The sequence below is a fragment of the Trachurus trachurus genome (genome assembly GCF_905171665.1).
Source record: "Trachurus trachurus genome assembly, chromosome: 10".
Classification (NCBI taxonomy): Eukaryota; Metazoa; Chordata; class Actinopteri; order Carangiformes; family Carangidae; genus Trachurus; species Trachurus trachurus.
In genome coordinates, this window is record NC_139894.1 from 21,103,813 (window position 1) to 21,126,249 (window position 22,437).

Here is a 22,437-nt window from a genome sequence, read left to right on the forward strand (position 1 = left end):
TTAGTTATTGGTCGATATTTTACCCACAATGCAGTAGGTGGAACTTCCAGCTATAAGGTAATAAGGCCAATATCAGCTACTTCCATATTGAGTCTGATGATTAGATGACTAGATGATTATCCTGAATTTGATTTCATCTGCACAACTCACAAGGTGAAAATCTATAGAAAAGCAGATTATCTTAAAAACAAAATGTGAGACCACTTACCTGGATAATGCAGCATTAGGAACAATGAGGAACATGACTGAATCTGTGAAAAGGTTGGAAAAAGCCACAAACACCGATGTTGAATGGATCAAATTTAAACACTTTGCCCACATGTGGTTCAGGTTTTAATGAAATCTCGCACAAGGAGATTTGATCGGTTGAGGCTGGGTCTGCGGTAACTGTCCTTTACCCACTGTGAGGCTGAATAGAGAGTCTGGTCTGAACCACTACACCCCTTCTTGACCCGCGGCAAGAGAGATGCCGGGCAGCTGGAGAATGAATCACCACCATGTGAATCACATCCGTTGTCTTTTTCTCTTTCTGTTGCTGTTTACATCCACAGCATGTGTCCCCCATCTTATTGGAACGAAGGCTCGACAAACACAGGGAAACGATGACAGATCAGGAGACTGTGAGGAAGAAGTAGTTTCACTTCGGGAAAAGAAGCTTAACAGCTGTGCAAAGACGAGGTGAACTGGAAGAAGGGAATCCTCAGGATCAGTAAACAATTTCAATGATAGCAATTGACTCAGAGGTCTCATTAGAACAAATAAATTTTCATTTTTGACACGAAGTAAAACAGATCACTTGGAAATTTAAAACAAAATGATGCACATTTACAATCAATCATTTCTGAAATAAATGTTTTAGATTTGATTTCTCTTATTCCTGTAGGGGAATCTCAGCATAGATTTACTATGTAAAATAATGAAAAGAGAAAATCTACAGCGTGTTCTTCATCTTTGTGTGAACACTCGACACCACTCAGATTTTTCTTTTTTTTTAAACTGGGGAAAAAGAAATGAGAGAGGAGTTACCGTAGAGACGCATTGCCTCCAGCAAACATGGAGGCAAGAAGTTGACCTTCGCTACTTGCACCCTTCTTCTCCACACGCCTGCCCAACCTTTTCTTCCTCTATAGGTAAATTAAATTTTGCCCTGTAGCATGAGGAGCATGTAGCAGTAGAAGGGAGGAAGAGGAGTGGAGGGGGGTTGGATGGATAGATTGATGGATGTAAGACTTGTGGCTGTACATACAGAGTATCACGTTCTGCTATTTTCATTTGGCTCTTTATTGCTCCCAGTTGTTCGGTTAAACAAACTGAGGCCTAAAAGAAGAGGAGGGGGTGGGCGGAGGGGTGGCATCGACCAATCCTGTGCTTTGTTCTTTGGGAAAGCACCTATTGCAAGAAATGTCACTGTAGCTGTGTGTGTTTAATGGATTTTATTGAGCAATACTGTAGATGCATATTGAGATGCATTTGGTAAAAATTCACTGGGGAAACTTTGCTTGTGTGTGTGAATGTATAGACAGAACAATGAAGTGCTGTGGGACGCTCTCCGCTCACAACTTCCAATGTAAAGGCCGAAGCAGGGTGCTGCATCTGGGCTGTGGCTCATGTGTTTGTTTCTCACAGGCTCAGGTTTTTTTTACATTCTCACACACATATAAACATACTTAGAGTCCTGGGGGGGTGAGGACTGGCCTGGTAACTGGCGTCTAGTCAAACTTTGGGACGCACGCTGTCCAGCTCCACATATAGAGAGGAATATAAGTTGAGATTCAGGCAAACACATACACATCCGCAGTTCAAATGCAGTTCAGTGTGTGTACTGTATATGTATTATCACTCTTGGGGTTCATGACAGATGATGCTGTAGTTTTCTTTCCTGACATTTGTGAAGGTCCATCTTTCTGTCTTTTGTGGGCTTTTCAACACATGCAACAGTGAAGGACACTCAGCACTTGTCCTCCCATCTCTGCACTGTATAGCTACTGCATCTGTTCATTTGTCTTTTTTTTCTTTCCTCAGTCCTTTCTGTCTGTTTGTTTGGCATCCTCCCATCTGTTTTACATTGAACAAACCGGCCGATCGTTCTGTGAAATGTCGTGTTTTGTCTTTGAATTGTGGAACCGTTTTTTGATGCTGATAACATCTGACCTCTAGAAAGAAAGAAAGTAGGCTAAGGGAATGTGTTGTGTGTGCTACAGCCCGTCACACACACACACAGACTGTCTCTTTCCTACTCTGGCTAACGTATAGCTACACCTTTCTATTTTGGTGTGCCTGTGTGACATTTTCAGACCCTGGTATGTCACAGCGACACAGGAAGTACTGACTGACAACCGAGTCACGTCATGCGTCTGTGTATTTATGTGTTGTTTGTTTGTTTGTCAGCCTCTCAGTAGGTATGTGTTCACTGCTCTCTCCTGGAAATGTGAATTTGAGCTACTGACACACTTACAGTACCTACACTCCGCTCGACTCTGCTGTGTGGCTGTTTTTCCCATTAATTTCCTCAGTCAATCCTGTCCTACATCAGCTTGTCATCGCCCACCTTCGTCCTCCCTCAGCTCTGCCACTCAGGACCAATCATACTCCTTCGTTTCAGTCACTCTGACGCCCTGCTCCTACGGCATTTGGCGACAGACCTGCAGACGTTGCCGACGGCTGCTTTTTACGTCCCAGGCATGGCTCCCCCCTGGTGACCCATATCTTATAATGCATATCCCTGCTTGAGGAGGCACTTTAAATGCTCAGTGACGATGTTGTACAAGGATTTTTAAGGCACTGTGAAGCTTTTACATACATTCATCATTGCACACTCCCTATGCCTATTTTTTCTCCCATCTCCCCCCCTGGAGTCTCCTGTCATTTTAACCCTACTCTAACTTAATCTCCCTCCTATTTCATATTTGTTTACTGACTACCTTTCCTCCCCATCCTATCACTTCTTTACACATTCCTCTCCCCACCTCCCCCTCGGAGCTCGTCCTCCCCATCTACCTCCTCAGCCCTAAGGGAAATGCTCCGGCTCTCTCTGCAGAGACCTTGGCCCCAAGCAGTACCGCTCCATGCTGCTGTTTATAGCTGTGGGGGCTGAAACAAGGGAGGTAGCTGAGAGCCCACTGTGGAATATGGAGACCATTATTATAAATGATGTGGCTGGCAAAGTGTGTGTGTGTGTGTTAGCTGCCTGGGGTTTGAAGGTGTAGAGGTGTTAAATTATGAAATTGTCGAAACATAAATTTGAAATGAGAGTCAGTGGGTGCACAGCTGTACTCATTCTACATTGTTATGTTTTTAAATTGTTTCTTTTGTTTGCCAAAAAACGTCAGCCGGGAGCTAAAACTGGTTAATTGAATCAGATAAAGAACAACAGTAAAATTCAGGTTCAGCGGTACTGTAGATAGAGCCAATCTTCAACCACAGCAATGGCGACAATTAACCTCTTTTTATGCTTTTTTCTTTTATCCCTCAATTCCAAAGGGCAAAGGAGGATGAAAGTGGGGAGAGGTAGATGTACGGAGTAGGTGGAGGAGCAGGATTGAGCTCTTTTTGAAATGGGCTGGTGGAGTCAGGAAGTGATTAGACCGCTACAATAACTCCAATAATGACAATAGGGAAAACATGTCTGCAGCCACAACCACTTAGTATCAGGAACCGTACCCAGTATGGTTCCTATTTCATTATAAAAGCAGGACTGAGCGTTGGAGGATGGGCACACGGAAAGAAAGAGAAGAAGTTGGTGATGATGAGGATCCATGCAGAGGACATGGAAATAGGGGATCTGATTTATTTCTGAGGGGGAAATTTCATTTCATTTCATTCTCTATTTAGATGCCCTAAAAACACATGTATACAATTAACATAAAGGTTATGATAGCTGAAAGACTTCCACTGTATTATTAAGTTATTTTTGGGGAGGCATTGTTTGCCTTGATTTGACAGGACAGTGAAGACGGACAGGAAAGCAGGGAGAGAGACTCAGGGAATGACATGCAATAAAGAGCGTTTGGTCAGGAGTTGAACTGGTGATCGCTGCTTCATGCCAACATGGGACATGCTCTAACCACTCAAGCACCCCAATTACTCCTAGTTTTAAACGTTTTCACTTGTAACACTGAAAAAGAAAATTTTAAACACACATTCCTGTCAGTATGTCTGTACTATTTATTTTGTGGAGAACAGACAGACCGTCTTTGCCCGGTTGAAGTTGCTATGCTAAAGTAGATAAAGTAGAACTAGATGTTGGATCTCTCTGAGTCTGAGTAGAAATTAGTGTTTTTGTGTTGTTAGTTGCACCGACTATTTTAACAATGCTCGTGTTGAATTACCAGGCAGACTCTGACGCAAATCAATGGTAATGCAGAAATGATTCACGGTCTTAATAGCAGCATGAGGTCTGAGAGTCTGGGCCGGCCCTCTCTCTCTGGCCACATCATCATCATCATCATCATCATCATCATCCTCTGGTTCCTCTACGACCCTCATGGTATTTTTCACAGTCCTACCAGACTTCTCCATCAATAGCACAAATCGTTTTTCCGGATTGGCGGTGGTACCAGCTGCATCACTGCAGGGTCCGAGGAAGGTAGCTGGACCGAGGCCAGGCAGTGAGGGATGAACCTGATATTCAGCCAGAGTGAGAGGAGATTCAGTGAGAGAGATTCATGCTTGAAGGTGCAGCACGTTAAGCCTGAGATGAAATCACACAGAACATTTCAGTTCTGAGAACTGAGTCGTCATTTTGTTTTTATCTCTACCGTATGACTTGGTGTTTACGTCCCATGTAGGCATATGAGAGCTGTGCCAGCCCATACAGACGTGATGCCAGGCAACACATGAGCACCAGCAGTGAAACAGCAAGCGATGCTTGGTTGTTCTCTACTCATCCCTGCAGTGTTGATTTGGGGGATTTATTGCTCTGTCTGTGTGTTTTCACAGGGCCTCCAGGAAAACGTGGAAGGATGGGAAGAAGAGGGGAACCTGGTAAGTGACGCCCACCACCTGCTTTGTTTGTTTATTTCTCCTTACTCTCTTTTCCTGGAAGACGCACTCTTTTCCTGCTCTCGTTCTCTCGCTCTCTCCTTCTTTTCCTGGGTGACTGGGTCGGTCCGAGCGCTGGTTAAAAGCAGTGACCCGTGAGTCAGGCCGGCAGATGATGGGCTGCAGTTGGCCCTTCTCCCCGTCCCTCCCTATTTGCGGCAGCATAGCGCTAACTTTGGCCATGTGGTTGCACTAACTTTGCCCAGATGTCAGTCGTTCTCACTGAGCAGTAGCAGCTGCAGTAGTGCGGGCCTAATGAGATTCTCCCTTGCCAACATCACTACCCACCATTATTGCGTTGCTTTTTGTTTCCATCCAGACCGCAACACACTCATTGAGGAACTAAAACAGGGCAGAGACATAACTCTTGTTACACAAAAGGTCGTCATGACAGATGGAGCGGACATCCTACAAGTCTGAATCATCCTGATTTGAAATGTTTTTTATTAAGTGTGGACAAATCACTGCTCAACGATTTCAGAAGATTTTATCAAATCCTGCACGATCGTAGCTGTTCTGCGGGATATGTGTCAGATGGGAAAATTTCCAGTCTAGTTGTGATTCATAGTTGTGCAGATTAATGAGAAAATTGTGAAAATGTTGACTAAGCGGTAGATCACCATTAAACTTTATTGCTCTACTTAGCACAACAAGCTTTTATCCATCAGTAAAGTATTTTTCAATGAAGTGCAAGCATTTTTACGCTTGTAAGTTTTATACACTATACGTAGTGCCAAGGTGCCTTTATTTTTAAACCTTTTGTTTAACTTTTTTGGGAGTTACTGAATATTTTTCTTACTGTCAGCAAATTAAATGAAAAGGTGAAAACTAGCGATCCATTAATCTTCTTGAAACTTCCATCTTCCCCAGCCTGTTCACCACTCTCAGTCCCAATCCCATTTATTCCTACTGAAGATGAAAATCTTCATATACAGGTCACAAATACATGTTTCCATTTTTAAAAAGGCTCAGTGAGTCCCTAAACCAGCTGGACACTGTAGTTTTGAGCAGAAGATATTCAGACTGGAGTTAAAATTGTGTTCGACTGTGACTATTTTCAGCTGCAGATTTGCCTCACTAGCCATTCATGGCAGCATGACAGTGTTTGTGGGATTGACCCAGTGCAACATTGTGGTTCACTGTTGTGTTTTTAATAGTTTTTGGACAACAATGGTGGATGGTTTCGGATTTTTCATAGGATTTCTTGACAATAAAAAACAGTTTAGAGTGTCACCACACTTTTACTTTAAATCCCTTTATTCTCCTCACCATCCAACCACCTCTTAAATAACAGATTATGAAAGTCCCTCTTGATTTCATCAGGCGATCCTCAGGAAAGCTAAATGTTTTTCCACAGAGGGAATTCTCATTAAGAGAAAGCGAGCTGTTTAGGTTACAGCCAAGATTGGAGACCCGTTGGCAGGAGGGTGGGAGGGTCTTATTGATGTGGTTCTGTTTAGGTTCTCTCTCTTGTTTAGTTTAGCGTCTCCACATTGCAGCCGAGGTTATAGTTGCAGGGGAAGGTGGCACGCGGTTGCACCATCCTGTAGCTAGTTGACCCTGAGACAACGTTTTACTAGACCAGAAGAGATTTTTCCTGTTCTTTCAGCAAAACAAATGATAGTGGAGACGAGAAACAGAAACACAAACCTGAAAAACAGGAAAGAGGGCAGACAGAGTATTTAAGCATCTTAAAGTCGGCTGTCACCTTCTCTCCTGCGTACACTACTATTTTCAATTTGCTCTTTAACTTGTTTTCATTTTCTCTTCTGTTGACTCCCATCTTTCTTTCTCATTAGTCTCCACTCACACCTGTCTCAAGTTCAATGGTTAAAGCTGGTCTTAGTGCCTGTTTGTGTGTGTTTGCCTAACCGTCTGGCCCGGAGGTTCTCGTCACAGCGTCTAGACACAGCTAAACATGATTGACTTAGTCTTCATGCCTCATAAACCCAGCACCTCTTTCTATTCTTCTTTCCCTCACACCTCTCCACTCCGAGCACCTTCGTTTTTTTTCCATCCCTCTTTTGTCCCAAAACTGCCCTTTTCTCTTCGACAGCGAACTTCAAGGCTCACATGTGACTGTGGTCACGTTAGCGGGACTTTTTGTGTGTTTGAATTGTAACAAAACACCACAAATATCCCACATTACCCTAGAGGGAGTCTGTTTTCCATCTTGCAGAGTTTATGAATTTGTTTAGTGTTGCATCAATGTTGATGAGCTGGGCTGTAGCAGAACTGCAGCGGTGGCGTCACGCCAAATCGTGCCAGTGATGTTAACAGTCGTGTAAATCACCATCATAATTGTTTTTAAATTTAGATCAGATAAATATAAACCAAATCACTTTTATAAGATCTTTAATAGGAAAATAATATATTAACTTAGGGTTTTGGGGTAGTTTATTAGTGCCTTCAGCATTACTGATTTAAGAGAATCTTTTCTTTTTATAACAATAACTGAGCGCGAGACAAGTCCTTTGATCATTACTGTTGTTTTTGCTTAGGCTAAGTATTAGAAGCAGAATGTGCTCTTTGCTGCTAAGGCTCAACATCAGAGAAATTCAATCAGATCTGAAAGGCTGCCTCAGAGAAACCTCCGAGACATCTTTTTTATGCTTAAAAGGGACACATAGTTTGCCAACACGCCCCAGTCTTTTCACTCACTGTCTGCCCTCTATCTAATACGGCCGTATCTTCTTAGGAAACAAAGTCTTGACATGACTTCATATCCTAATGCAAAACATGAGCCATTATCCAGAAGTCTGTTTATCATAACGGGTTCACCACAAACTCCACTGGCAGCAGCTCTAATGAGCTTGTTCTGTACCATATTTAGGTGGTTAATTACAGTCATCATCTAACAAACCACATCGCATGTGCAATTTTCTTTGTTGCATGCCTCTGTTCTGAGGAATTGATTGCTGTACAAACCAGAGGTTACCATAACTCATATATGCTTTCCTTCATGTGTCAGCGGAGACGTACAGAATTTATTTTCTAACGCCTGGTTTCTCTTTCTCTGTTGCAGGACCCCCTGTAAGTACAGTCTCCTTTCATCCAGGTAGTACGGCAAGCAAACAACACACGGACACAAAACTGTTCCTATCCTTTCTTTTAAAATCTAACATGCACACACACTGTACTGTACTGTAACTCAGTTCACTGTAAAGTGCTCAACAGACTGTTGCAGCCAAAAATCTTTCTCCCACAGCAACAAAACACACAGACACACAAACTGACACAGACTCATCCACTCACATGTGCACAGCAATAAATGGACCACCTATAGGGCAGTGTGTGTGTGTGTGTCTGTGTGTGTCTGTGTGTGTCTGTGTGTGTCTGTGTGTGCGTGTGTTTAGAGGTGATGGTTAAGGCAGAAAGTTATTCTCCTCTGTGGGACTATAACTCCTGCTGACACACACACACACACATACACACATGTGGAAACAACTGTTTCTTTTTTTTAGTTGTTATCTACCTATAGAGAAGAGAAAGTTCTGATTTTATTTTTCATTTAATTTTTTTTTTGTTCATGTGACATGTGGCACAGATCAGATACACAGTGTCCGAAGTGAAATGCATCGGAAAGCTTTTACGGAAAGATCCGAACATAAACCGCTGACCTTTTGAAAATGCATGGAATGGTTTTATTGGAGAAAACTTGTCCGTGCAGCTGGTTTACACTAAGTATGCATGAAACGATGCATAATTTCTTTTTCCTGAACACATCCAAAGTCCTGCCTACAGCCCATAAAGTTGATGGGAAGGTGTGATAATGTGAAGTCAGCTGCTGCTACACAAAGTAGCGTTAGGTCAGTGCAGTTTGTCAAGTCAAGGCAGAAAGTTGTCGAAAATAACCACAGAAAACGTAAATGGGAATTTCAAAACACAAAATAAACTCACTTTTGAAGGTAAAACTTAAATCTTAACCATAAAAAGTCAATTTGTCCAAAACCAGACAACCTGATGTAATTGCAGCGTGTTGTGTGCATCTCTTGGTTTCTGTTTCTAACCTGTCCCAATGCTTCATGCTTTAATCTCTAACCTCACCAGGGCAAGGCTGGACGGGATGGATACCCGGTAAATTTGATTTGTTATTTATCCTGTCACTCCTCAATTCACCCAATCATGTCTCTGTTCTCATGTGTTTCTCTCTTGATTCATCCCAACTTTCCCCACAGCTTCATTAAGACTTTTGTCTGCTGTTATTTCCTTCCTAGAAATTACTTTTACCAATCGCTGCCTGCTTCCTTGCCTCTTCCTGTGATCTTCACCACTTATTCTTCATCTGTGACGTATCCTGCTCCATGACTGAGAAATGACTCAAAAACAAAGGCATTTGTATTTAAAGACAAACAGACCTGAGTGGTTTGATGGGATGAAAGGGTTTTGTCTCCCTCGAGGCAGTTCGAAGTATTACGACTCGCTAGTGAATAGTGAAACAAAACATATTTAGTATACATAAGATGAGAGAAACATGAAAAGCAATAAATGTTCAGGCGCAACTCTGTTAAGATATCATCAGTTAACAATAAACCAGAGGGGTGTAATCCATAGCAGTGAAAATATGAAACATCCATCCTCAAGCCTTGAGCCTTTGAATGGGGTTTAATAGTTTAAATAATGCAACTGTGTACATCCATAACTACTGAATGCAAAGCAGATCACTCATTTCTATCAGTGAGCCTGCTCTTGTGTTGTCTGGAGATACAGCGGCCTCTAGTGGTCGCACGGATTTCTGGCTTCAGAACCACTAATGCTTCACATCCACTCTTGTTACTGATTTGTGGTGTCGCCATCATTAAATTCACATCATCTAACTCACAAACACCTTCATCATCCCCCAAGAGTTCAGGCTGCTTGGTGTCACAGATCACATGGTGCATTAGCGTGCTCCTGTGTGAGACCTTCTGACCCCTCTACTCCGTCCGTCCTCGCTGTCTCGTTGCCATGGCCACCTAAAAGCAGTCGTCCGGTGTTGTGTTCCACATGCGTCTTTGTCGGTCGTGTTGTTACGCACGCGTGTGTGTGTGTTTTCTCACTGGGAATTTTGGGAAGTTCTTTCCCCATGGGGCTCTCTCCCAGTCAGATTCCCAGTCTGCCTGGCACTGCACAGCCCTCCTGACGGGAAATGCCTGCTGCTAATTACACACAGGTGGACCGAGCTCACAGAGAAGTGTGTCTGCATTTGTGCTTGTTTGCTTGTGACACTATTCATCTCTGTCACTGTCTTCATTTTGAAATCTCAAAGGCTTGGCACATACGCAGCTAATAATGTTTTTAACTGCACAACATCTGCTTAATACAATGGGGTAATTTACGTCTTTGGAACTGTCTAATCTGGATAATCCTTCCTAGCCTGGTTACCATAATGAAATCATCCCTTGCAGCTCTATAATTTCTTAGATGAAACAATCCTGGAGTTGGAGCATCTCTGTTTTTTAAGTGTTAGAGGCAGCTTCCTGTTATGATGTATATGCACGGGTATGATGCTGTTGGAAGCTGTGTGTATGAAGTTACAGTGAAACAACAGTAGATTAATCATGCTGACAATTTACATAGGCAGCACATTGTTTCATTTTGCAGAAACAGAGATGATCAAGTTTCAAAAAAATAAAGAAAAAAGGATGTTCTTCCTGTTGGGTAGCAGTGTTTGTGTATCTGTATCCATATGTGCAGATGTGTGTGAACTCCTTCCAACCACCCATAGTGTGTGTGCATCTCTGTAACAAAGGCCAGAGCTGTGGAAGTGGTCGAAGGTGTGTATGTGTGTGTGTGTGTGTGTGTGTGTGTGTGTGTGTGTGTGTGTGTGTGTGTGTGTGTGTGTGTGTGTGTGTGTGTGTGTGTGTGTGTGTGTGTGTGTGTGTGTGTGTGTGTGTGTGTGTGTGTGTGTGTGTGTGTGTTTTCCCAACAGTAACGTCTCTCACATGGACGCCTCATATGGAGAGGGCATGTGCACATCAACACAAATGAGTCAAGTCAGCTTCCGGAGAGCACTGCGGTGCAAAATGTGCGCTGTGCCCCCGACTTGTGCCAACAAGATTTCTGTCTATATTTCCATTGTTAAAACAAACAGCTAGGTTTCTTTCCAGCTCTTTGTTTTCCTGCCCTCTCTCACCCTTATTATGTCTCACTGACTTAAATAGAATTGAAGCCTTTAACCCTCAACGGGTTCCAGTCTTAATTCTTTTAACTGGACACATAAACAACAATCATTCAACAACGTGAACAAATAACATGCATGTGTGCCAGTGTGTTAGGCGCACACACACATGTCTCACAGGCGCCAAGTTCATCAGCCTAATACATGCAGCAGCCCACTTCCACCGAAGCATCAGTAATATGGTAAACAGTGTTAATGACATGTGGTCTGTGTGTGTATCTGGGGTGTAACTCTTTGATAAGTGAGTGTGAGTGCGTGTGTTTGTGTGTGTTTTCTCTCCTATTGTAACCCCTGCCACTTCTTCCTCTCATAAATCACGGGCGAAGGGTTTCGGTTTCAGAAAGGAGCCGTCCCGCTGTCAAACAATCAAGAGTCAGGCAGACTGACAGAACAGTGCAGAGGCGTAAACACCCCCCCCACACACACACACACACACACACCAGTTGGTTTTCTCCTTCATATGCACAGTCCCCAGTGTGCCCGGCCACTAGTGTGTTTATACGCGAGTGCCAGTCTTTGACAGACAGCGGACCTCGCTCGGCAGACACAGGCCAAGGCCTCCATTGTTTGGGCTTCCAGGCTGCTGAGCACAAGATTAAAACCAGACAGTCACCCAAAAACATGTCAGTAATTCTCTGTCCCAAATCACACAGCTCTGTGGTATGCTTTATTCTGCTCTTTGGTTCTAGATGCATCTTTTCTTTTCTTTTTTCAAAGCAGCCGATGCCATGTATCACAATTTATGCTCATGCATCCCCAACATGGACGAGAGTTTTGTCCCCGTGGCAACATGAAAGTAACTAGAGAGGAGGACGAAGCTTAAGATATTCACTGTGAGAGAGGAAATGATCACATCAAAAAGATGCTGGGAGGAAGGAAAGTAGACCCAGGAGAAATGAACGGTCTCCTCTCTGTCCATGGTCCTCTGTTTTGACGTTGTACCTAATTACACCCGTTGAGCCTAATGTGTGCGACACATAACCATGTGTGTTTGTAGCTGAGACGTCTGCCTCCATGTGCAGACACCAACTTTTCTCGTCGCATCCTCAACAATTACGCCCTGTGGGATAATTACCAGTTGGCACTGTAGGGAGTACAATAAAGACAGTAAAGACGCCCCTCACCCTGTTTCATTGAGATTTAGAGACACACACACTCGTGCTTGTGCACATACACACACATGCACACACAGACAGAGACATAAGCCCTCCTGTGGGCCAAGTTATTTTCCAGAGATGTGTTTAAAAGCCATCTAATTGGTGGGAATGCTGAGTTGAGTCTTTCTTTTTTATTTTTATCTGCTCAGGAGAAGATGGAGCTGCAGAATAGAAATACTACACACAAAGACACACACACACACACACACACACACACACACACACACACACACACACACACACATAAAAAGACATTATTTCATTTTCCGCCACATTCACTTGAGGTTTTGGTGGTAATCTCAGGACTATTTTCTCACTTTCTCTCAACGTTAAACTCTGTGTCGCTCTATCCTCCTTCCTTCCTTAGCTATATTCTGCTGCCTGATCCATTTGTGGTAGGAGATGAAGAGATTTTAGCAGTGGCCCATTTTCTTTTCCCTTTTTTTTTTAAAATTTGCATTCCAGCTCTTTTTCTTGTTTCATCTTTCCCTGAAGTCTGTGTTGTACTGTAGGTTTGTACCACAGAAGAAGCACAGTAGGACAATGTGCCTATACAGACAGTAAGGCTAAGGGGCCACACATCAAACTCCAACCCCCTTTATGTATTGTTATTTATATAAACCCCACTGGTCCATTTTCCCCTTGGCTTCCATCAGATGGTCCCCATGACCTCTGGTGCTGATTTAAGTAAGGCTCATATATTTTAAAGTATCTTATTATAAGCCATAAAATAGCTTCCTGGACTGCCATATTGTCATTTGAATTATTGCTCTAAGTAGCCCTAGTATTTCCGAGTTGTATTTTACTCCATATTGAATACCAGTAGGTAAGTAGGTCAGTTACTGAGGTCAGTTATCTACTACATGCAAGCTTTTGTTTGCTGTCAGACATTAGATTTGTGGTTTTAATGTTATGGAGAATAAACCTGTTTTTAGACACAAAAAATGTAGCACATCCATGCAATCTTTACAAAAGAAGAAACACACGCACAGAAACAGACAGTTCACAGTCCACTGTGCAGCTTGTTAGCAGCATAAATCAGTCTTTTTTGCTCCAGCCACAGATGACCTCACCATGTACACCTCGTATACTCATCCTGACGAGTCTTGAAGGAGCCGGGCCCTGATAAACGCTCCCAGATGCAGAGATATCACCCCAGTCATGCACACATATATACAGTATATGTACCTGTGCAAAGACATAAAGATGTGAATGGAGCAGGAGAAATTCACTGGGACATCTGGAGGCACATCCGACTTCTCCTACTTGCACGCATGACATGATAAACACCGCGTGCTGCGTTTAACAGAGCAATGAAACTACAACCTATCTGCTACTGTAAGTAGCCTCCAGTGAAATAAATGCAGAGCATTACATCCCTGCACTTCACACTCCTCAACTTTAGACAGTCGTGGTGAAATTATTGCCATCCAATTGGTCCCAGTCATTTGTTCCACCCCAGTCTCAGCCACCTACTGCTGATTTCACAAGAGGCCCTTAATCAAAAAGTCATCAGGAGCCTCAAAGGCTTTCTCTCTGTATTTTTAGACATCTCTTTTATACAGACTGACCACTTAAACTTTCATCAAAAAACTTCATTTTTTTTGATGAAAGTTTATAACCGTGCTGGCCCATTACAAGACTAAAGAGGGGCAGTAAATGATCACATGAACTTTTAATGAAAGCAGCTCCACATATAACTCCCTCTCCTCCTCCACTCCTCTGCCTTTCATCCTCATGTCTCCACTGTCCATCTGTCAAGAAAGGCAGCGATGACACTGTGGTGGGTTTTCACTGCACGATCTAACGTCAGATAGCACCCATGGGTCTGGTAAAGCAGGGAGATGCGGAGAAAAACCTTAGTTACGTAAGCAATTCAAGGCCAGAGATGACGACTGTTAATAATGGTTTACAGTCTGCAGAGCCACCAGGGCTGTGAAGGGCTGAACAACCCACGACTCAAGGGACCCTGTGAAAACTGTTAGCTTAACATCAAGTATGGTCGTTAAGGAGGAAGTCAACATTAGCCTTTTCCACATACATCACATTTAAGTGTTTTTGGAAAGTTTGATCTGAGAGCTCGCTGGTCCTTTACGTTTTAAGTAGAGATCTAAAGGTTGGTTCCTTTGAACTGAGCATTGCTTTGCAGAGGAGGTTCAACGACTGCTCGGCTGTTTTTAGTGAGGTAAACAAAGCCGGACGACTTGAACTGCTGCTTCAGCACTCGTTTAACATACTGAACCGCATGTTGGATTATCTCATCACCACAAAGATCGTGTGGCAGATTAATACAGCTGGACCAAATCCACCCACAGACTATCATGTCGGACACCACACTCTAAATCTCAGAATAATTATAAACCACAACCACCTGGAAACATCTCAGTGTCTCAGCCACACACACACACACACAGGGACACGGACACACACAGTGACATTGGGCAGGATATACATAGAACAACTCTCTTTCTTTTTCTACTTTTTTATCCTCGACTTCCCAATAACTGCAGCTGTTTCTTCTCTGTTGTTTACAAGCAAGACTTTTACTGTCCTCTCTTGGTCCATTTGTTTTTCCCAATCCACTCAACCTCGGATCATTTACATAGTCGCTTGAGAGATAAAGAAACAAGATTCAAGTATTCTGAATTCCTAATAAATAACAGCTACTTTATTATGTTTTTAGGAAATTTGAAACAGTGTATTAATCATTTCTTTATTCACAGCAGAGTTACAGTATATTTTTTGAAGCAGGGAATTTTTGGAAACACATTTACTGTACTGACTTTGAGAGTTAGATGACAGGATTGATACCACACAGAGAAATGTAGGTAGTAATCAGTCTACTCATCTATCTCTTGGCAAGAAAGCAAACTAGCATGTTTTCCAAAAATGTGCATTTAGTGGTTTTGTGTCGACATAATTCGTAACTTTGCAATTTGTCTTTTTATAATTTCTCCTTATCCGTCTTTCAACAGGGTCCACTTGGCTTGGATGGAAAACCTGTGAGTATTCTCACACACGTCTTTTTTTTTAAACAGATGCTTCAAGTGACTGACTGAAGTTTAATGTGGCTTCCATTTTGTCCCCTCAGGGTTTACCAGGTCTTAAAGGAAGCCAGGTACACCAGCACACACCTGTTGCCCTGTTCTGCTTTTCTAATTACACATATCTATTACACTGAAATGATTCGTAGCCACAGATTGTCTATCTGTGAATCTGGGGGTATTCAGCCTGTAAAGACAGGTGACAGGTTGCTATACCTCATCAATCATCTTTACTGTTCCTATGGGATCATTGCAAGCGAGTAAAACGCCCACGGAAGCCATCTTGTTTCTTGTTCCACCTCTTAAGTCATCCCAGAGCTCAAAGCCACGGGGGAGTCATGGCTCAACTGAAGCAAGTGCTGAAATCCCCTTCGCACTTCACCTCTGAGTCCTATCCATCAACCTTCCCCTGCAGCCCCGCCGCACTCCCGGACACACCCAGGTGTAGCGTGGAAACGGGCGATGCAGAGCGAATGGGTTACACACCAGTGAGAATAGAGTTTATAACCTTCAACAGTGGCTCTTTAAAAACTCATTATAGTACCCCTCTTTCAGCCACTCTGGTCGCTCTTCCTGATGAGAGGGCGACTAGTCATCTGCTGAAATGTAAACTCCTTCCCAGTATAATGAGAGCTGTTTGAATAGTGCCTTTACACACACCATTAGGCCACCTTTGGTTCCTGCTAAAAGAGACTTCAAGCTGGTTCTGGCCTTGAAGGGGACTCTGTCCGTCACACAGGGTCTGCAGTTAAACCACAGCAGGTGTGACACAGACCTCATACTCAAGGGATGAAGGAGTAGATAATAACAGGAGAATTAATGTGGTTAAACAACACAGCTGATTTGTTGATAGAAAAAAAAATCTCATTTGAAGGAACAAAAGAAAGTTCACTCACAACCAAAAATGCTGTATGCACATCAAAAGGTGAAATTAAACACAGGAGATACAAACAACATACAAAACAACTTGGCAATATAAACTAAGCAATGTTTATATTGTAAACTAAATATTACTAAAAATGATAATTGGATTCCCACAAGAGTATAAGTCAAATCAGACCTTCCTCCTCTAACTTTGCGCCCCTTTAACTGTGCGGGAGATAAGCTGCTGCCTGTCATCACGTGGCCAGTCGCATTAGCAAACTGCTTATCCTCTCCACTACACTCCTTCTTCAGTATCGTACTCTGAACTGAAGACAGTTGTTGGGCAAAGGAGATGTGAGGTGAGGGTGATGAAATAGTGGGGGAGGCCTCAAGGCAGTTAACGTGGCTTATTTGGAGAAAGCTAAACTGAATGAAAGCAGGAGCAGGAGGAAAAACGTTTTGTGAAATACGGGCACTGCAGCTTCGAGAATAGGGGAAGTTAGAAGTTTAACACAAATGGTTGCTGGGCTGTAAGAGGTAAAAATCTGCCCACTGTTGTCAGTTTTAGAGAGTCTGTGGCTCGGATCACAGACGGCCGGTGGCAGGACTCCACATGGTCCTCTCTTTCTGTCTCTCTGTCACAGTCACAGAGGGCCTGTAGTCCGTCTGCGGTTTGTGGTGCCGCCACATTTGGCCTCCTTTTGCCACTTGTCAGCAGTGGACAGACCGAGACTGGAAGACGCAGGGATGGACGAGGGCACGGCAAAGCCATACTGGCAGGGATTAGCTCATCTGTGGGCCTGGTGTTCATAAGACGATGTCAAACCGTCCAACATAAATTGTGACTGTGTGGCAGTGTCTCACACACAGTATAAGCGAGCGCATAGGCCTGTTTTGAGGCCCCGTGTTTTTAGTTAGTCTTTCTAGCATTCCACTTATAAAACATCTTAAGAGATCCCCTCCAAGAGACAGACTGGTGGAGGAACAAAGGAACATTTTTCCCCTTTCAGTTTTATCTCTGCAAAATAGCTTTTATCTCTCAAAGCAAAAATCATAAAAGGGATTCTCACTGCAAGCTCAAGTCATACGGTCTTCTTATTGTGAAGTAGCTTGTGATTGAGCAGTCTCAATGGGATGGCTGGGATGCTTAGCGGTATTACTTACCTTTCTTTACTGTTTGATCGAATGCTCCCTGCTCGAAGTCGGCAGAAGATGTATTGCACCATGATGTATGTCTCTCATATGATAACTGATTTATCATGACCAACTGTCTCTGATTATCTCCTCCCCCCTGCAGGGACCAGCTGGACCCAAGGGAGAAAAGGTACGCATAGATCAATATGGATTTCACCAGCCCCAGCTAGACATGTCAATGCTCTGTGTTCGTGTCCTTACAGGGAGAGAGATTCAAAAAGACATAAATACAAGTACTCACACACACACTCACACACACACACACACACACACACACACACACACACACACACACACACACACACACACACACACACACACACACACACACACACACAAAGAGAACATCACAGGTGTTCTCCCCATTGCCCCCCATGTCCACGTTTTCACTACCCGCCCATCAAACGAGCCATAGATTACATGTAGTTATGTAGGAGCTCATATGTCTCCGCACATTCTCACGTCAAGGCACTAAACAGGTTTACAGGCCTTCTGCAGACCTCGATGATAGCCAGATGTTTTCCCGCTCTGTGAACCTCCACCCAGCCTAAGATGTTAGCGACCGACCAAGCTGCAAGTGCTGGCAGGGGAGACGTGTGCATGCGGTCATCTGTGTACACACTGATGAGTAACTGCATGTGTGTGCCTGTGTACGTGTGTTTGCACTCAAGCGAAAATTGTCCAGATAAGCAGAGGAACAAGAACAACACAACTGCAGTAAACAGCATCTGTCAGTGCTGGACTCTGATGATCAGGAATTACAAATGGCTGATGATGCTGAGGTTTGGAAAATTGGCTCCCTTCATGTAATCATGCTGGTAGTGCTATGCTGAGAGCTTGAACTCCAAATCCTCATCAGAGAACCAACAATCCACAGCACGCGCACCCCCCCACTTTCACTTAACCAATCTCATGCTGTCAGATGATTCCAGTTGTGGCCTTTCAAATGATTTACACAGTAAATGTCGACATCCTGAGCTGGTTTGGGAACAGATGACCTTTGAGTCACTTCCCTCCCATACACAACTATTAGTTTCTAAACCCCTATGACACAGCAGCTCTACAGTAGCAGTATTGTATTACATTACAGCTTCTGTGTGCATATACAGTGCTAACAACTGCTGACAATTGTTATTTTTCTGTTTTTCTCCCAGGGTGACCAAGGAGATGTTGGGCCACGGGTAAGTCTTGTTTTCTCTCTTTGCCTGACCGTTTTAAATGAGACGTTTTGATGGTTTTCTGTGAATTTTAGATGCTTCTTTCTCACCAGAGCAGACCTGGCTGAAAATACCTTTTCCTTTTAATTGTGTTTTGTCCCCTACCAGAGCTTTATGATTTAAAAAGGGACATCAACTCAAACTCCTTCCAGTTTTTGTCTCTGTCTCCTGTTTTGTCTTTGTCCATCGGTCTCCTTTTTCCAATGTTCACAAATATCTACTCCTTCTTAAGGTCAAGACACACTGCCTTCTCCAGTCCAATATATCTTTGTATCTTTGCAGTTTCCCTTCACACTTTATACTGACAGCATCGAAATTCAGGTTGTATTTGTATGTTTTGCTATTGATACATCATAGCCAATGTTAGCATCAAATGCTGTTTATGCACTACTCTTGCTAAGAACTTAAGGCATCGGTGCATTTTCAATACAAGAGGTTATAATATGTTTCCTGAGAAGCGCATCTTCTTCGGGGCAGGCCGAACAGCGGCTTGGCATCAGACATGAGGACACCGTATGGTCAGACTGGTGCTAAGTGGTTAACATGTTGACTTAAGTATAGGAAGAAATTATCGAAACCAAGACAAAACAAAAGTCAACACTGGTATTTCTTTCCACTGTGGGAGACAGCTCTTGGCGAGAAAGGGACAAAGTTCGATGCTGAACTCATCGCGTTTCTTCCAGACTGCACCTGAATTTAAAAGTGACACAAGACAGCCAGAGGGAGTCCGCGCCAACACAGGGAGCTTACGCCAATTTCACAGAGAAATGAAACAAGCTGAGAAGACAGACATTTTCATTCTGTGGAGTTTTTGTACCATCTGAAAACTACTCATCCTTTCCTTGCTATCACACTGGGGGAACAATGTGGACACGCGGAGAGAAAAACATGTGCAAAAACACTGATCGCAAGTTTTGGTCTGTGGACTTGGGGCATGGCTTGTCATAATTCACAAGAAAAGTGTGTTTACCCTGTGTGGCTTGCCCAGCAACTGCACTGACAACACAGTCCCGCTCCTATGATGAGGTCTCGAGTTGCCCACATCTCCAAAGCCAAAGATGAGAAATGATGATATTAAAAAACGATGGAAATACTTATAGCTCACCATCAAAACCCAATGGCTGGGGCTGTGCCAAAACTGCCATCTTGTCTCAACCAAACTCTGTTTTTTTAAACATTACAGAGTAACCTCACTCTGCATCTGGTCCATGTTGTCAGTGTTGTCTTTTCATGTGATATCACTCCAGCCACCATGAGATCTATGTAATTATCTCCCGCTCCATTCACTGTGGTTCAAAAATAAGCCCCCTGTGCTTTACATGGTGAACCGATTGGATTCTTTGAAGAACTCATATACCCCCATGAATTCTGAATGTTTGTCTAATTTTATTATGTTTAGACTATAACATCAGGTCAGGGTCACGTTTCTTCTCATGCAAGTAAAAGTGGGGAGCAACTATGGAAGTGATCTATGCATTGTTTGGGGATTTTAACCCTAAAGCTAAAGCTAAAACCCTGTAATTGTAGTATATGAACTCTCTTTAACTCAGCTTTACTCAAGAAAGCAAACTGTTGAAACATTAAAGCCGAACTAAAAGGATAAGTTAAAGCAGAAGTAAGTGATATATTTGTGTTAATATAAGTCTTAAATAGTTATATCTTCCGACAGCAATCACTTACATAGAGTGTTTGGTCTGAAACACGGGTCTGTCAGTCACTCTGCTCTGCTCTGAGCCGAGGAGAAAACATTTATCGTATCCTACAGTTTTTATCCAATGAGGAGAGAGAACGGCATGCAGGGCTGTGTGTGCAGCCAAGGGACGCCGTGAATGTGGCGACGTAGGGACGAGGACTGTTATGGTGCGTTCAAGGAAACTCGTATTTTTCCGACCGTGAAGTCGTACCAGTTCGATCTGGTACGAGTTCACCGGTCGGAAGTTACGAGTGGCCGTTATAGTGACTTTCACCGGTAAAACAGGTCGGAAAAACACGAGTGGGTTGCCTGGAACGCTACAAAGTCGTAAGTTGTGACTTGAAGCTGTAATTTACGATTTCAAAAGCCTGCCTGGAACGCAGCATTAGCGAAAACGACCGGACCACTTACTTCTGCTTTAATTGAACATAAAAAATAGTCAGTGCATAAGAAGCCATTTGACATTTAACTTGATTTCGGACCCTATACTGTTTATCACACAAGATTCTCATATAAGTATAAGTAAGATTATTAAACAAAGTTGGACTAATGATTAATCGATCATGTAGGCTAAGACATCAAGGTCGAAACTCCAACAACACTTAGCTACAGTAAACAGAAGAGCTATATCAGACAGATACTTTTTACTGGCCTGCATGACCCAAACTTACCTAGAAGAACTGGTCATAATATGTTTAATAATCATTAATCTCAATTGATGAAATTACTTATTTATGGTCCACATGATGGAACTATGACTGTCTACATTAGACAGCAAGTGTGAGCCAGTAATTTTCATGCTGGCAGCAGCCTTTCACAATCTCTGATTGTGAAGCACTGTCAAAATACACATATAATATTTAGAAAAACTGCTAATGTTCCTCTGGGCCCAAACCCTCCATGTGCTGCTTGTGTTTATTATTGCTAGCATTCTTTCACAAGTACCCCATCAAAACACAAGATTTTGAATAATAATTAGAGATAGATGTGTTGTCTCAAAAGTCCACTGAGAGTTAGAGCCTGGAAATATTGGCGTAACAGACTGTGTGAGACTATAGGAATGAAACTGAGTGGCTATTGTTTTACAGCAGGACACAAATGGACTGTAAATTTGACAGGGCTGCCCAGCAGAACAATATTTACGGTGCGGTTCAGAAACATTACAAGAATTCCTGATTGCTATCAAGGCGTGAGTCAGTTGATTTCCATGCCTATCCTTCTAGATTTTGAGGTAATAGTTTGTGCAAGAATTAAATCCTCTTGGCATTGTGCATTACATAGTTCTTCCAAATGGTAAATATTGCACTTGGACTCAGCTTTAGCAGCTTTGATGTCTTTGGGTAGGTCTGCAGCCCAAAAACCTCAGAGTATCGCTTAGAGACAAGGACTTGGTTCAAAATAAACCTTGCAGCTCCTAAAACTACTGTAGTTGTGAATTACACTTGGCACAAGGGTCTGCGTCTTAGATATGACTAGACAGATTAGTAAAAGAAAAGGTTTTGGTTACTGAATGTGTTTGCCAAAGCTATGAATCAAAATGCTTACAGGTCCAGTGAGGCTGAGCAGATAAAGGGTGGTGGTTAGAGGCATCTGTTCAGTACATAAGTTCAATCGTCACCTTGCCTTGGTTTAAACATTGTACCCCGTTTCACCTCTGAACTCTTCAAGAAGATAACACAATACATGTGAAAACAGGAACTGGCCATGAATCTCTGTCAACCTGTGACTTCCTGCCAATCCATCATTTTCAGTGAGTTTTGTCGAGCTAAATCTGGACCCAGAGCAGATTATAAACACAGGATAACAGGGGTAAAACACACTCCCCCAGAAAAATGTGACAAAAGGTCACGTGTAGTGATGCATCTTTCTCTGAAGCAATGTATTCATCAAAAGGCATGCGGTGGGGCACCCATTTTTCCCAGCCTCCATCAAATCCATGCAGGCGATTGTCACTGCATGTTAGATTTGCCTGGCAGCTGAGTTGAAAAACAAAGCCTCCCATCGCTTCCCCCGGAGCTATACAGAAAGGCCATAGTTAGCAGACATGGCTCCGAGGTTGAATGGCTGT

General features: G+C 43.0%; 1 protein-coding gene across 1 annotated transcript in view; it reads left to right on the plus strand.

Annotated features, from left to right (window-relative positions):
* The window catches only part of LOC310993046 (uncharacterized protein), a 120,614-nt gene that overhangs the window by 84,411 nt on the left and 13,766 nt on the right, over positions 1-22,437 (plus strand). The window contains exons 3-9 of the mRNA XM_083981309.1: positions 4,939-4,983; positions 8,066-8,073; positions 9,091-9,117; positions 15,333-15,359; positions 15,449-15,475; positions 17,563-17,589; positions 18,614-18,640. Of these exons, the coding sequence (XP_083837435.1) occupies positions 4,939-4,983; positions 8,066-8,073; positions 9,091-9,117; positions 15,333-15,359; positions 15,449-15,475; positions 17,563-17,589; positions 18,614-18,640 (188 nt within the window). The remainder of the gene's footprint in view (positions 1-4,938; positions 4,984-8,065; positions 8,074-9,090; positions 9,118-15,332; positions 15,360-15,448; positions 15,476-17,562; positions 17,590-18,613; positions 18,641-22,437) is intronic.